Here is a 16,045-nt window from a genome sequence, read left to right on the forward strand (position 1 = left end):
ATAATTGTCTCTAAGTGTGTTTTAGCAAAGGTAATTCTCAGTATTGTATATGGCAGGGTATTTTCTGTTGTTTAATAGCCGTGGCAAGTTGCTGCTACTAAGTAGCTCCTTGTGTCTTCCTCCTTAGTGGAACATAATTCTAAAAAGATTGCCTTCCTTCTATTTTTTTTTTACACAGATATATCTGATTTTACAGATTGAATGGAAACCACGATAGTCTGCCCATGTTTCGAGGACCTACCCCCTACAGTCTTACAGATTGATCAAACACCTCCCCCACCTTGTTCCATTGTATAGTTATGGATTCTGGGACACAAATTCCCTCTGCTTTCCAGAAAAACTGTACATGACCCACTACGGAAAGAAGAGGGAGTTCAAACACTGTCACTGCGTGTGCCTGTTCCTGGGCGGATTCAGTGTATTCGGGTGAAAGCACAACTAGAAGAATTTTTAAGTGTACGGGTGGATTGTCAACTGGGTTGTCAGCCTGTGCTTATCCGCAGGCTCATAATCCACCACATGTGACCTTGCCTGACCACTCATGAACAAGAGATGCTGTTTGACTGGTTGCCTTTGGCTGCTGGAGAAACCTCAACTGGGAGTGCTGAACAAAGTAAAATGTGAATTTACCTGAATCAGAAAGATGATGAGGAAATAAAAATTTGCAATTCTTCTAAACTGCTCAAACAGGTTTTTGGGGATAAAGTTCCATATGGTATACTGTTAAGGAAAAAAAAAAAAGTTGTTAATGCTTAAATTTTGATTTAAAAAAAAAAATGAAATCTTGAAAGCATAATAAATCAAGCAACAGTAAAATATATATTCTATAATTACGGTATACCTAAATATTTTGTTATATTTTACTGTTATAGAATAATGTTTCATGGGAGAAAGTTCCATTTGTATACAGTCCCTGCCCTAAATAATTAAGTGAGATCCTGCTTTTAAATGAAAATCAAGCAAACTTATAATTCTTTTCTCAAATTTTATTTGTCCAACTGAAATATCAAGGAAAATGTATAATTATTTGCTTTATGTCGCGAGTCTTTTTCGGCGATTTCGGGAAATCGCGCCGCCTCGTGTGCCATCCCGCCGGCGACTTACATGTTCGCCGGTGGGATGGCGGGTCATGGCAACTCGGGGAGATTAGTCGCCCGCGAACAGGGAGTTTTGTCGCGGGCGACTAATCTCCCCGTGTGCCAGAGCCCTAACGCTAATATAGTTTATATAAATAAACTGGTGTGTGGCCATGGGGACAGCCATTCAAGCTGGAAACATGGAGAAAAGGCACAGGTTACATAGCAGATAACAGTTAACCTCTCTAGAATACAATAGTGTTTTATCTGTTATCTGCTATGTGTCTGTGCCTTTTCTCCTTTGAATGACTGCCCCCATTGCTACAAAGCAACTTTGTTTATATAAGTTTCTGGGGAAAACACCCCAGTTGTACCAGTGCAGGGCAGCAATACGTCATATTCTAATTACTTTCATACACTTTCATTTTTTGGCATTACTGTTCCTTTAACTAACAGGACTGTGCCCATGAGTAAATGTGTGTAAGCTGTCTGAATAAAGTTCTTGGTCTATATATTTTTACATAGAGAGTAGCACTGTTAGTCAGGAACAGGGGTGGTTACGAGATAGGGCATGGGTAGGCGTCTCCTTTTACTCTGTGGCATGTTTTTGGCATTTACGTGAAACCGGTACCTTTTTAAATATAGCTTAAAAACTGCAGGTATGGGAAATCTGTAATGCTTGGAACCTGGGCTTTCTGTCATCACTATAATTTAACGGTACGGAAAACATTTTTGCGAGGATTTCCGTAGCTTAAGCAGCTTATTACAACTACTTTATTAGTACAGCAAAAAGTTGTGAAAAGGGATATTTAGCTTAAACAGGATAATGTGTTTCTAGATAACAGAACAACGCCAGTAACAGCTCTCTGTACATTATATAATTCCTGTGACGTACTTGAATATTCAGGGGTCTCTATTAACGAGTGAGAAAAAATGAGTTGTTTTGTTAGCAGCACATTATTAATGTTGCAGACAAGTGCTTAATGTTGTGCTCATGCAGCAGGGACATTGGCTAGGCGGCACCAGAGAAACCAAGGCCTCGGAGCAAATGCAGGTGCCTTTTCTACACTGTGTCAGCAAGGCAGCATCTGTCAGAATCAACTGATGAGAAAGCTAAGGAGAAATGAAAAATACAAGCTGCTCAGAGGGTTTTGTGTCTTATTTTGGAAAAGATCAGTCAGCAGGGAGAACAAAATGAATGCACTGACAGAATACATGGAGGGAAAAAGCAAAGTGGTGAGTTTCACATTTACAGAAAGGAAACTATGATTCACACTAAACACATTAGTGTAGTAGCTCTAGAGAAACAGACCCATTTAACCTCACAGATCACTGATAAGACCCTGTCCAGCTGTTGCTTAACTATAGTCTCCTGAAGGCACAGTCAGCATTTGGGAAAGCCGCAAATATTAACACAACAGAGCACAAGTCTGAACATTAGGCATCTGGCAGCATGGCTGTCTCATAGTACTTTACTACATTTTAGAAACTAAGAGCCATGGTAGACAGGGAGATTAGTCGCCCGCGACAAATCTCCCTTGTTGCGGGCGACTAATCTCCCCGATATGCCATCCCACCAGCTTGAATGTAAATCATCAGTGGGATGGCATATGCGGCAATGCGATTTCCCGAAAACGCATACGTTTCCTCTCAAGGCAACTTCAGAGATTTCGGGAAATCGTGGCCCCGTTTTCATAAATCTGCCCCTAAGGGCTGTGGCACGCGGGGGAGATTTGTCGCGGGCAACTAATCTCCCCCGCGTGCCACAGCCCTTAGGGGCAGATTTATGAAAATGTGAGATTAGAGCTTACCACAGAAAACCCTAACTTTCACCAATTGCTAAATACGCTTCTAAAATCCGATAGGAATGAATAAAATGTGAATCCCGATAGAAAACCTATTGCCAGCTTAGATACAACAGGGGAAATTTAAAAGACCAGCAGCAGCAAGCAAGCAGAACACATTATTGTCCTAGCACCAGTTCGCACTATAGGATAAATAAAAGCAATGACAGAATTAGAGGAAAATCACAACAAAAGAGTTTTAGGTTCACCGAGACCTGTGTTATACCGACCCTCTAAGGCTTAATCCCAGTCCCAGCTCAATAGTAGCAAAACAATAGGAGACTGAAGGAGGAAGCAGAACTATGTTGCAACTTACTTTATTCGTTTTGCACCACACTACATGTTTTGGGCCAGCATGCCCTTTGTCAAATTTCAAAAATCCTGTGCTGGCCCCCAAATAAATTCTGTATGTTACCACTAGGTAGAGCAGTGATATCTGTCCAGGAACTGCATGAAACCCACTCTACTGCTCAGCTGCCGTGCCATATGAGTATACTCACCATAAAGCAACTTTTTGCTGCCTGCATTGAAAAAAGCATATACAGTGCTACACACAAGTTACACACACAGAATACAGGGTAAAATATACCTTTGGTATATGTGGTCTTGTTGAGTAGTCAGGAGCCACACATTTCCTATGGCCCCTGAAATTTTGCATATTGCCCATTAATGAGGTAGAACATACCATGAGAATATCCTCTGCTAAAATCCCTGCAAAATCTCAAGGGATTAGTAAATCACTCCATCAATACCCTAGGGCAAATTGCCTCTGCACACGCATGTTATATCACACATGGTATTTTGATCACTTACTTACTCTGTCCCCAACCTGACAGCATCAGCATTTCCTATTCAAAACACAATATTTTCCTAAAACCTTAGGCTAATGGTACACAATGCCAATATCAGTCAGTGATTTTCAGCTAATTTTCCCTGCCCTTCCAACTGAATTGAATGGGCCTTCAGGTCTGTAACTGAACTCAAGGGGTCTATGGAAGGAAAATGCAGATAAAAAAGACCAAGCCTTTTATATATATATGTGTGTGTGTGTGACATTTTTCTTTGTACTGTAATCTATGATTTCTCAGAGCAATACCGTGATTAATTCAGTGAAACTTCAACAATATTTGACTTGGGTGTGTCTGTAGCCCTGGGAATGCAAATACAATTTTTACATTCTGTGCATGTACTAGTGACCATCATCTCAACCTAAAGAAAATGACGTTGGTCATTTTTATACGGACAGCCTGCTACATTCCCATGGCACAAACTGAGAACCAAACAGCCCACATGAAACCCATGACACATGAAGCTAAGATATAGAAACCTAGCAAAAAAAGGTGCCACACAATACAGTGCTAAAATATAACATCCAAACTGAACAACAACAGTTCTCTTTGTAAATGTTATATGTAAATACCAGAGAGCTTACAGCCCCTAAGCTATTTCAGCAGCTTCTGATGCCCAACCCAGCTATTAACTAAGTGGGATTGTCATTTTACCACTTTATATTCACCTCTGTGGTGAAAGTGAAAGAGGAAAAAATAACTGAAACAGACAAACCTTTGAAGAAACAATCCGATTGTCACAGAATTTTGGCTGGATGTAGGCATCGGTCTCGGAAGCTGACCGAGGTCCAACGTACACAGTGCGAGTTCCAACACGGTTTTCTTCTCCAGGACACTTCCGATAAAAGCAAAGAAAGTGAAATCAAATACATTTAAAAAAAATAATAAAATTAAAGATGTTATTTTTATATCAAAGAAATTACAGGTATAGGACATGTTACTTAAAATGCTGGGGTTTTCCAGCTAAGAGGTCTTTCCATAATTTGGATCTTCACACCTTAAGTCAACCAGAAAAACCATTTAAACATTAAATAAAACCAATAAGATTATTTTGCATTCAATAAGGATTAATTTTATCTTAGTTGGGATTAAGTACAAGGTACTGTTTTATTATTAGAAAGAAAGGAAATATGTTTTAATATTCACAATTATTTGAAGAAAGCGACCAAACAGGAAGCTACCATCAATTAAAACACAACAGAAAAATATGTGCGTGTCTTTACAAGGGCGGTTCACATAATTACATAGGTTTGAATAAAGACTGGAGTCCATCGAGTTCCACTCTACCAAATAATCCCATTACTCACAAACCTATACTGACCTATTTATACATTCACAAACATAAACCATATTTACTAAGACACGAATTCGAATCCGAATTGGAAAAATTCCGATTGGAAAACGAACATTTTGTGTCTTTTTCGTATTTTTTGCGATTTTTTCGGCGCCTTTACGACTTTTCGGAAATTGTCGCGACTTTTTCGTTACCAATACGATTTTCGCGAAAAAACGTGAGTTTTTCGCCGCCATTACGATTCGCTCGTATCTTGTCGCGACTTTTTCGTATTGAGCGCTCGTAAGACTTAGCATGATTTTGGAAGCCTCCCATAGGACTCAATGGCACCCTGCAGCTCCAACCTGGCCCAAGAAAAGTCACCATACTGAAGCTTGAATGAATCCGAACGCTACGAAAAAATCGCAACATTTTGCTCAACTTTCGGAATGGCTACGAAAAAGGCGCGACTTTTCGCGCAAGTTTTAACGCTACGAAAAAATCGCCAGATTTTGCGCAACATTCGGAATGGCAACGAAAAAGTCGCGATAATTTTCAGAAAAAATCGCCAAATACCGATCATTACGAAAAAACCACAATCGGACGCATTCGGCCGGTTCGTGAGTAAGTAAATGGGCCCCTAACTGTAGATTTTAGTATCACAATAACCTTGGATACTATGCTTGTTCAAGAATTCATCCAGGCCCCTCTTAAAGGCATTAACAAAATCTGCCATTACAACATCACTAGGAAGGGCATACCCCAACCTCACTGCCTTCACCGTGAAAAACCCCCTACGCTGCTTCAAATGAAAGTTCAGATCCTCTTATCCAAAGGGATGGCCTCTGGTGCACTGACCTTTTTTACTAAGTTACTAAGTTAACTTTTAGTATGTTACAGAAGGCCCTATTCCTAGCAACTTTGCAATTGGTTTTCATTATTTATTTTTTTTATTGTTTTTGAATTATTTGCCTTTCCCTTCTGCCTCTTTACAGCTTTCAAATGGGGTTACTGACCCTGGCAGCCAAAAACTAATGCTTTGTAAGGCTACAATTTTATTAGTTTTGTTACTTTTTATTACTTATCTTTCTATACCCTCTACTTCATATTCCCATCTCTCGTTTAAATCACTACCTGGTGGATAGGGTACATAAGATGCTGCTAAAATACCAAATGGAGAGCTGCTGAACAAAAAGCAAAACAACTGAAAAACCATAACAAATAAAAAATGAAGACCAAATGCAAATTGTCTCAGAATATGAGAATGTCTACATCATATTAAAAGTTAATTTAAAGGTGACCTACCCCTTTAATGAAAAAAAAGTGAAACACTAAAGATTGTAAGGGGGAGGAGCTCCGGCTCTCTGGCGTCTCTTTACTTTCTGCTGTTCTGATTATTCAGGTGGTTGGCCCATTTAAATCTAACACAAAGGTGGCAGAACACATGTATAATCCCTCGAAAGGTATCCTTTTTGCCTACAGGTCGGTCAATACAAGAACCGTATGGGTAAGTCTGTGTGTGTCAGCATTAACTGTACCCCATAACAGGATTTGCATCAGAGTACTTTATTTAGTGAATATAATAAATTAGGATAACTTATTTTTAAAAAACCTGTTCACAGCATTTAGTTTTTTAAACAAAAAGTTTGCTATAATTACTGCGCTTTACGATATGTTCAGTAGTATGTAGTAGTACAGGGCTGTCCAACTGGCGGCCCCCAACTGGCGACCCCCACTCTGTGTGGCCCCTTTGATGGCTTACCTTTGTGAAAGCTTTAAATGGTATCAGTACTGAGATTAAATGGCCCCCTGCATGGTTCTCATCTCATATTCAGTTTGTTTAAATATGTAATCTCCTGTACTGTTCACACCTTTTAATCCCTGCATTGTTTACCCCCTGCATTGTTCACACACAGTATATGCCATACTCTGCCTGCCCTATGCTTCCTGTGTGTGCCATACTCTGCCTGCCCTATGCTTCCTGTGTGTGCCATACCCTGCTTGCCCTATGTTGCCTGTGTGTGTCATACTCTCTCTGCCCTATGCTGCCTGTGTGTGCCATACTCTGCCTGCTTTATGCTGCCTGTGTGTCCCATACTCTGCCTGCCCTACCCTGCCTGTGTGTGCCATACTCAACCTGTCCTATGCTACCTGGGTGTGCCATACTCTGCCTGCCCTATGCTGCCTGTGGGAGGTGAACCTGGCAGGGGTTTGTTCTGGGAGTTTGTTAGCATTTGAAAATAGTCATTATATGGTCCCCAAGGTGTGTAATTATGTGCTGGGGGTTGCTGTGCTATCCACAGGGGAGGAGGAGGCATATGGATTTAAGGTTGTGCCTTAATATGACATAATATAATTCTTTCACATATGAATGAAGGGCGATATCCCAACAGTGAGCACCAACCATTTTGGGTTTTGCTGCGCTACCACCATTAATGTGGGTATAGTCTTAAAAGCTCTTGTGATAACATGGGTGTGGTTTTAAATGAGTGTGGTTTAAAAAGGGGGGGTGGTCAAACTGGCTTCCTTTCCGGCCCTCGGTACCACAGAAGTTGGACAGCGCTGTAGTAGTATATGTTTGGCAAAAATTTGGTTTCCAACCAGACTTTCACACCCAAACAAACCAAAACAAAAAACAGGAGCAAATAGTATCTGATAAACAGGAAGAAGACTACGCTGTCCAGACATCATTGAAGTGAGGGAGGAAAGCATATTTGGCATGCTTTATTCATAAAGGAGATGAGAACATAAGTAGATAGAAGGGTGTCTGCTGCTTTGTTTAAAAGCCTGATGGAAACAGTTCTGTACTGTTTGGGTGCAGCTGAACAAATGGGGATCAACCATCAATTAAACACAACAGAAATAAGATGTTCTTTACTGGGAAATACAAGTGAATTCACTGAAGATTGGAAGCTGAGAAGCAATGTTCAAAGGTTTGTTATAATGCCCCTACTTAAAGGACAAGAAAAGGCTCAGTACAAGCCGTATACATTGATCTCACATTTAACAAAAGGGTATACTGCCCCTTTAAGGAAAGACTGATTCTTATAAACTTCCCTTACAGCCCAGGATGCACAGCACAAAAAAAAAAAAAATCATACAGGACAGACAGACACACCACTTGGGGAAAAGCCCATATGCAGGATTCACAACACCTTCATTCATAAAAATTCACCCACCTTCTGTTCATTCTCATGGGGTTTACCAAATGGGGAGTTCTAACTTTCGCCCATTGATAAATATGCCTATAAAAATCCCATAGGAATGAATAGAACATGGATGAGTTTTTATGTATTAAGCTCTAAACTCACATTTTGATAAATCTGCCCATATTTAATTTTTCCTTTCTGAGTTAGTCTAGGTAAGTTATTCTGCCATAAAGGATCTTCCTACTGAACTTTGTGGGTGGTAAATATTAGGCAGTTTTATACTGAATGTCTATTTTGGACTCCCTCCTTGTGTATAATAACAATGATAGTATTACATTTTCCTGGCTGGGGAAAAGTGAAGTAACTATAAGCCCTACTTAGATATATATATATAATTGCAAATACACATTAAATATTTATGTTAATACTATACAACATTTGGAACTGTACCCAAGTGACTTTATTTAATGAGAACAGATAATAAACCTACAAAGCTCTTATGCATGCCATCTTGTACTTTTAATTGCAAAAATATATACATAATATTTATAGGCTGTATTTTCATGAATTGAAAGTTTCATGAATACAGTGTCTAATCAAGAATACAGGCTTTTCATTGCACTACTATTATCTGTTGCAGTGCAGATTTGGAAAATCTCTGGTGTTGTGTTTAATATTACTGTTATCCTATTCCTAACTCTGAAAACCACTTCATAAACGAGGGAATATGATGCAGGCTTACCATTAAGTGCCAAAACGCCAACCCTAATTCATCTGGTAACTCCATAACTGGCGGAATTCAAGCACTTCAGCATGTGTAATCCTAAAATATTTGAGGCTAACTCTGGAAATTGCAAATCACTAAGTGGACAAAGGTCACTACTGAAGTTTGCTGACAGTTAACCATATGCAATGCCACCAAAAGGAAAAACATTAACACTTGCATGCATTCAAAAACTGTGCATATATGAATATCCATGGGTAAGAGAGGAAATGAAAAATACTTGTAAGAATTTACTAAATAAATACTTCTCAACAAAAATATTGGTTAGTGGCAATTACTGTGTGTAACATACCCCAGCATCAGTACTGTCCGTAAACAATGAATTGTCAATAAAGGGGAAATAAGAGGAAAGACCTGTTTCTTGTTATTCTGAATTCTGCCCTTCCTTCTCACAGAGGCCATACCTGTACTATCCTGAGATACAATAATTATAACTTATTAACATGGCCAGTAAAAGTATCCTTTATAACAATGTTACTAATAGATAAAAAAAAAAGATATAAGAAGGGCAGTTAATTTTTTTTCTAGGAAAATGCAACCCTGTGACCATAGGGTAAATTTCTTAATTGAAGGTAATCAAAATGTTGCATTTGACAAACCATATGTAACCTAACATGTAAATAAGCATAGTTACCCATAGTTTGTTAGGGAAGGAAAAATACATAGCAAAGCAGGAAATCTGAAAGAAACCAAAAAGAAAGTAATGCAAAATATCAACTTAAAAAGGGCATGTCCTTATGTTTTTGCTATCAGTTTAGTCTTAACTGCACCCATGCAATTTTGAGCACATAATGGCTGACTACAGTGATCAGTTTAAATAGGCTTACTTCTTATATTCTGTAACTGCTTCTAATTTATCTGAACTTCCCTTATGAAAACGAGATCTCACACACACATTATAATGTTGCAAAAACACAGGCAGCCCAAAGGATAATAATCACTTATCAGCACATTACAAAATTGAAGGCAATTACGAAGACTGTGCTGCATTATCCAAATGCCCTAACAGTAAAAATCAGCTCCTTGCAGTGGCAGGTGGCACCCCCAGCTCCTCTGGGAGTTCCTAACACAGGCAGCCTTCCTGCCCTGTGCCCCGCTCTGAGAGACCTTCTGAGTCAAGAATCAACCTCCAACTCTACCCCCTGTGTAATCACACAGCCCTTTTATTTGCTGCTTACCTGCAGCCTAATCAGGTAGCTCCCTACAGCTGGCCAAATCAAAATACTAAGTGGAGTACGGAATGGAGGGTCTTTCCTGCTCTCCCTTCATTCACTCCAGGGACCTATTAATTTGGCTTTTCCTAAGCCAGAAACATAAAACACAGCATTACCTGCTGCAAAATCAGGCCTTTTACCTGGTGCTACTTGTATCCCACCTTTAACACTGGTGGAAAACACACCAAACAATGATCTTTTCCATTGCATTTCTCACATCATACAAAGTGCAGTATCTCTAATTAAACTAGCTCAGCTAATTCATGGCAAGATAGTAAGTCTGTAAACAAAATAATGATTTACTTTTGTTTAAAAATAGAATTATTCTTTTTTTTTTTTTTTAATTCAAAGAATTGGTGGAATGTATTTTTGACAGATTCTTTTTATTTTGCTCATGTTGAAAAAATGTGTATATTGATGTTTATTGCTAGTTTAAAGTAGAAGGAAAGTCATTTTGGTATTTTACTGCTAATAGATTTGCCACATTAGTGCCACCTAGAACAATATATTTATTCTGCAGAAAGCATTGCCATACCGGAGTAAACAGCTTTAGAAGCTTTCTCCTTTTGCTTAAGATAGCAGCTGCCATTTTAGCTAGCTTCCTTCCTGCAGTCTCTAGCGTTATAGCCGAGATCACACATTCCTAAGGGAGTGGGGAGGGAGTTCTTAGCATTCTGGTGGGAGGGGGGAGCAGGAGAGGGGAGAGAGGAAGTCAGACACTGGAACATCATGTTTACAAAAAAAGAGACAAGATATCCTGTGTTTCTTTTGATAGAGGCCTAAGTGCAGCATTACTGTAAGTGCTTATGGCTTTACTTACATAGACTTTTCTGATAAAGCTTGCTTGTGGCATATGGGGAGAATAGTCGCCAACAACAAATCTCCCGTGTCGCAGGCGTCTAATCTCCTCAAAATGCCATCTCACCGGCGAAAATGTAAGTCGCCTGTGGCATGGCATACGCGGCGCTGCGATTTCCCCGAAATCGCTGAAGTTGCCTTGAGAGCATTTACATTTTCGCCGGTGACATGGCATTTCGGGGAGATTAGACGCCCGCGACACGGGAGATTTGTTGTGGCCGACTAATCTCCCCCGTGTCCCAGAGCCCTTAAGCACAAGCTTGCTCTAAAAAGAACCTTTATCTGTTATATATGTACAGCTAATTTTTAATAACATACAAATAGATTCTCATCTGGCTGTTTTTGGCAGTTTTTGAAATTAACCATTTCCAACAGCTCTGCAACACTGAACCCAGCAACATGGAAATGTAAACCTTGGGGCTGCAATATAGTCTAGTTGGCAGGGTAAGTGACTTTGATCATATGGGCTCCATACAGTTACTGACCACCTCTATGGCCGCATGTAGGACTCAACCAACAGATAACATCAGATATCAATCAGCAAGAAGATCTCAACAATTACATATCAAGGGGAAAGTGGTTGTTTTTGGAACCATACAGCTCAACAAGATTAAGTCTTGTTCAAGAGTGGCCAGGTTGTAAGTAACAACAAACACACGTGAAGAATCTCCCTGCAGCGAGTATCAGTGAATTCACACACACAGCCTCTCACAGGGGAAAATGAAATGATTATTTCCAGTGTGTTTTATCATTATTTAACAGCAACGCCTGGTTAAGAAGCACTGAGCTGTAAAATCCAATCACAAGGCCTGCAAATGTGTTCTGTTTTTTATATGGTGTTGTGAATATACTGAAATAACTTTATTTAATAGCTGTTTTATTTATGTTGCCAGAAAAAATGTCACTTTTAATGCTGGATTTCCAAACTTCCTATGCATTAAATACCAGTAATCTTTTGATTCGGTTTTGAGTAAAATATAAATTATTTGAAAAATAATTTATTTTAAGGCTAAAAAGTTTTTAAGGATTCAGATTCAGTTCAGCCAGGACCATGAATTCAGCCAAATCTGAATCCTGCCAAAAAAGGCCGAATCCCGAACCCAATCCAGGGTTCGGTGCACCCCTAATATATTATATGATTTATAAATGGCAGGGGTCTTCAGTTTGATACCCATTAGGTTTACAACACTAGGTAGTATGTTAAAAGTCCAAGATCAAAATACTATAGACAAAGTTTATATGGGTAAAAAAGTAAGCAAAAACAACGTACAGGTATGAGATCCCTTATCCAGAAACCCATTATCCAGAAAGCTCTGATTTCCTTTTTCTCTGTAGTAATAAAACAGTACCTTGTAACTAAGATATAAATAAGCCTTATTGGATGCAAAACAATCCTATTGGGTTTAATTAATGTTTTATTGATATTTTAATAGACAACGTATTGAGATCCAAATTACGGAAAAAAAAAAAAAACCTTTTCCGGAATACCCTTGGTCCCGAGCATTCTGGATAATGGGTCCTATACCTGTATAATGCAATCAAATTAAAGAAATCCAATAAGACCAATTAAAGCAAAAACACCACAAAGGGAGATCCATAGTGTAATTCCCAGCTTGACAAATCTCTCTGTGCATCACATGTTTTATGGGCACAAACAATCAACGGCAATGTGAACTGTTGAAAATCCAATAAAACCACCAAAATAAAATATTCATTCTGTGGTGTCATTAGAGCTTCCCAGAGCTTATTGGGGGGAAAAAAATTTCATGCAGTAATAAAAAAATATTTGAGAAGTGTATGTCTGCATACACTTATCTAGTTGTATGTATGTGTAAGCTGTAAGTGTGCAAAAACCCACACACCCAAAAGTAAGTATATTAGCTTAATGGCCTTATTTATCAATTTTCGAGTTCATGAATTTGAATCGAAAAAAAAACTTGCACAATCTCCCGCTTATTTATTTAAGAAAATTTGTTTGAATAAAAATTAAAATAGTTCAAATTATTGGCGTTTACGAACTTGAAAATTCTGAGTTTGCAAATAGAGCTTGAGTTTGCCCAGGACAACTCCCATTGACTTCTATACAAACTTGCAAGCTTTTAGATGGTGAAGTTTTACATTCGAGTTTTTGTGTTCGTTGCAATTAAATAAATGCCAGACATTTGTGTTTTAACTATAATTCGAATTTTGTGAACAATGATGAATCGTCAACTAAGGGGCCCATTTACTTACTCACGAACCGGCCGAATGCATCCGATTGCGTTTTTTTCGTAATGATCGGTATTTGGCGATTTTTGCGGAAAATTATCGCAACTTTTTTGTTGCCATCCGAATGTTGCGTAAAATCTGGCGATTTTTTCGTAGCGTTAAAACTTGCGCGAAAAGTCGCGCCTTTTTCGTAGCCATTCCGAAAGTTGCGCAAAATGTTGCGATTTTTTTCGTAGCGTTCGGATTCATTCAAGCTTCAGTATGGTGACTTTTCTTGGGCCAGGTTGGAGCTGCAGGGTGCCATTGAGTCCTATGGGAGGCTTCCAAAATCATGCTGAAAAGTCTGAAAGTTTCGGCCGCCGCTTACGAGCGCTCAATACGAAAAAGTCGCGACAAGATACGAGCGAATCGTAATGGCTACGAAAAACTCGCGTTTTTTTGCGAAAATCGTATTGATAACGAAAAAGTCCCGACAATTTCCGAAAGTCGTAAAGGCGCCGAAAAAATCGCAAAAAATACGAAAAAGACGCAAAATGTTCGTTTTCCAATCGGAATTTTTCCAATTCGGATTCGAATTCGTGTCTTAGTAAATCAGCCCCTAAGTGTTGGTGTGTGTGACTTATCTGGGAGCTAGTGGACTGAAGAAAGAGAGCAGCATATACAGATGAAGAGCCACCATGTGGCTGCAGATAGCAGCGATTTCTAATTGTCTGCCTTAAGGTCCCCATACACGGGCCGACTATAGCAGCCGATATCGGTCCCTTGGACCGATTCGGCAGCTAATCGGCCCGTGTATGGGGAGAGCAGAGCGGCCTGGCCGACCGATATCTGGCCTGAAATTGGCCAGATCTCGATCGGCCAGGTTAGAAAATCTGGTCGGATCGGGGACCGCATCGGCTCGTTGATGCGGTCCCCGATCCGACTGCCCCATTGCCGCCCACATTAATTATTTTTTTTTTTACCTAAATGCTCCCTGATATCGCCCACCCGTAGGTGGGGATATCAGGGGAAGATCCGCTCGCTTGGTGACATCGCCAAGCGAGCGGATCTGCTCGTGTATGGCCACCTTTAGTCTTGCAGAACTGCCTGGCTAAAACTAATAAGCCATGTAATAAATAACAGTGTGAAAATGGATCAGTAAACTATACAGTTTTCTAGTTTTGCACTACTGCAACAATAATGCTGAATGTCACCACCCACACAAAGCACTGGCCACCAGTCACTATTGCTGCAATTGTTCTTATAAGAACCATTAACTGAGACAGAGGTAAACACACTTCAGCATGCTTAGTTTACTCCCCCTCAGGGTTTGTGGCCAGATTTAATGCTTAATAATAGCCATATAACAACTAGTATCTTGCATGAAATCAGGGGGTCCATATGCAAAAGAAACTGAAGGAACCACAAAGCATAAAGGACAGGTGTATCATTCTTGATCAATACATGCTGATGGAGAGCAGGAGCAGTCAATTTTGGATCCTTCATCACACCAATTAACTAAGACTGCAAAACAGGTTCCTCAAAAGAGACTTTTTGCCCACTATGCAGGTATGCACTATTGCATTTGTACATTCCAGACAAGCCAGAATGCAAACTATTTGATTTGTATTTTTGTTTAGTGGCAGCATAATGTCCAGATGTTTAGGGCTGTGGTGGGGCAGCATCTATCACCAACCATTATTTTGGTTGCTGTGTTAGTGAGAGGAGTCCCACATCTACTATATGGAGATGGCAAATCATTGAGGAAGTGTATATATTTTTACAAAGAGAATCTACTATTGATTTGAACAAGCACTTGATCATAGTTTTTTTTTGGGGGGGGGGATTGGATTGCAGATAACCTAGGAAATATGGAGACTATGATGGCAACATTTACATCTCTAGAAAGGATCTTATAGCTAAGCCCCTTCCTGCATTCTTACATACATTCCACACTATCCAACTGTCTAATCTAAAATATAATTTATTTTCATGAGTGAATAGATTTATGACATGTAATGCACATTCTCTAGGTGGCATGCTTTCTTCAACTCTGGATAATACTAAAAGGAAAGATAAAAATCACTTCTTAATAACGCTGGATATTTTAAGGTGGCCATACACGCTACAATTATTCCAACAACCATTGATCGCAGGAAAGATTCTTTGTCCACTCTACTAACATTAAGAGCTGAATTGTCAGATATGCAGGTAAAAACAAATAAATTATTTACCCCTATTTGACGAGTCAGCATTAACATTACAATGTTCAGGCACTCAATCAAAATTCCTTTAGTTCTGAACAACGGACAATCGGTATCCAATGATTTTACCAATTTCAGCCCCCTCATCTCCCACCATACACACACCAATTATCGTTTGTACGATATTATCGCTGTGTGTAAGACCACATTTGGGTAATGTCCCACAAGGAGATTAGTCGCCCGCGATAAATCTCTGTTAAGAGGGTGACGAATCTCCCCGAAAAGTCTTTCCACCAGCAATAAAGGGAATGGGCGGTGGAAAGGCCTACACATTACTTTTGCTTTCTGAAGTTGTGCAAAGTTTCCTCCTGCAGACAACTTTGAGCAACTTCAGAGACCCAAAGCAATTCATAGGGCTTTCCACCAGCAATTCGTGGTAGAAGAGATTAATCACAGGTGACTAATCACCCTGTTGGTTCAAGAATAAAATTTTAAATGGTAGAGTGAGTTATTAGCTATGTGAACAGTGTAATTTAGAAATAAAATCATGACACAATAGCAATAGATTCTGACAATTTGCAAATTTTTAATGACGCGGGTGGTGGTAA

The 16,045-nt window shown here is 39.4% G+C and overlaps 1 protein-coding gene across 8 annotated transcripts in view; it reads right to left on the reverse strand.

Annotated features, from left to right (window-relative positions):
* Positions 1-16,045, reverse strand: part of atp11c (ATPase, class VI, type 11C) — a 79,776-nt gene that overhangs the window by 42,633 nt on the left and 21,098 nt on the right. For all 8 annotated transcript variants that reach the window (XM_012969232.3, XM_031891896.1, XM_002932596.5 and 5 more), the window contains exons 3-4: positions 4,484-4,603; positions 631-720 (exon numbers count right to left, since the gene is read on the reverse strand). In XM_012969232.3, the coding sequence (XP_012824686.2) occupies positions 631-720; positions 4,484-4,603 (210 nt within the window). The remainder of the gene's footprint in view (positions 1-630; positions 721-4,483; positions 4,604-16,045) is intronic.

This window comes from Xenopus tropicalis, chromosome 8 (genome assembly GCF_000004195.4).
Source record: "Xenopus tropicalis strain Nigerian chromosome 8, UCB_Xtro_10.0, whole genome shotgun sequence".
NCBI classification, from domain to species: Eukaryota; Metazoa; Chordata; class Amphibia; order Anura; family Pipidae; genus Xenopus; species Xenopus tropicalis.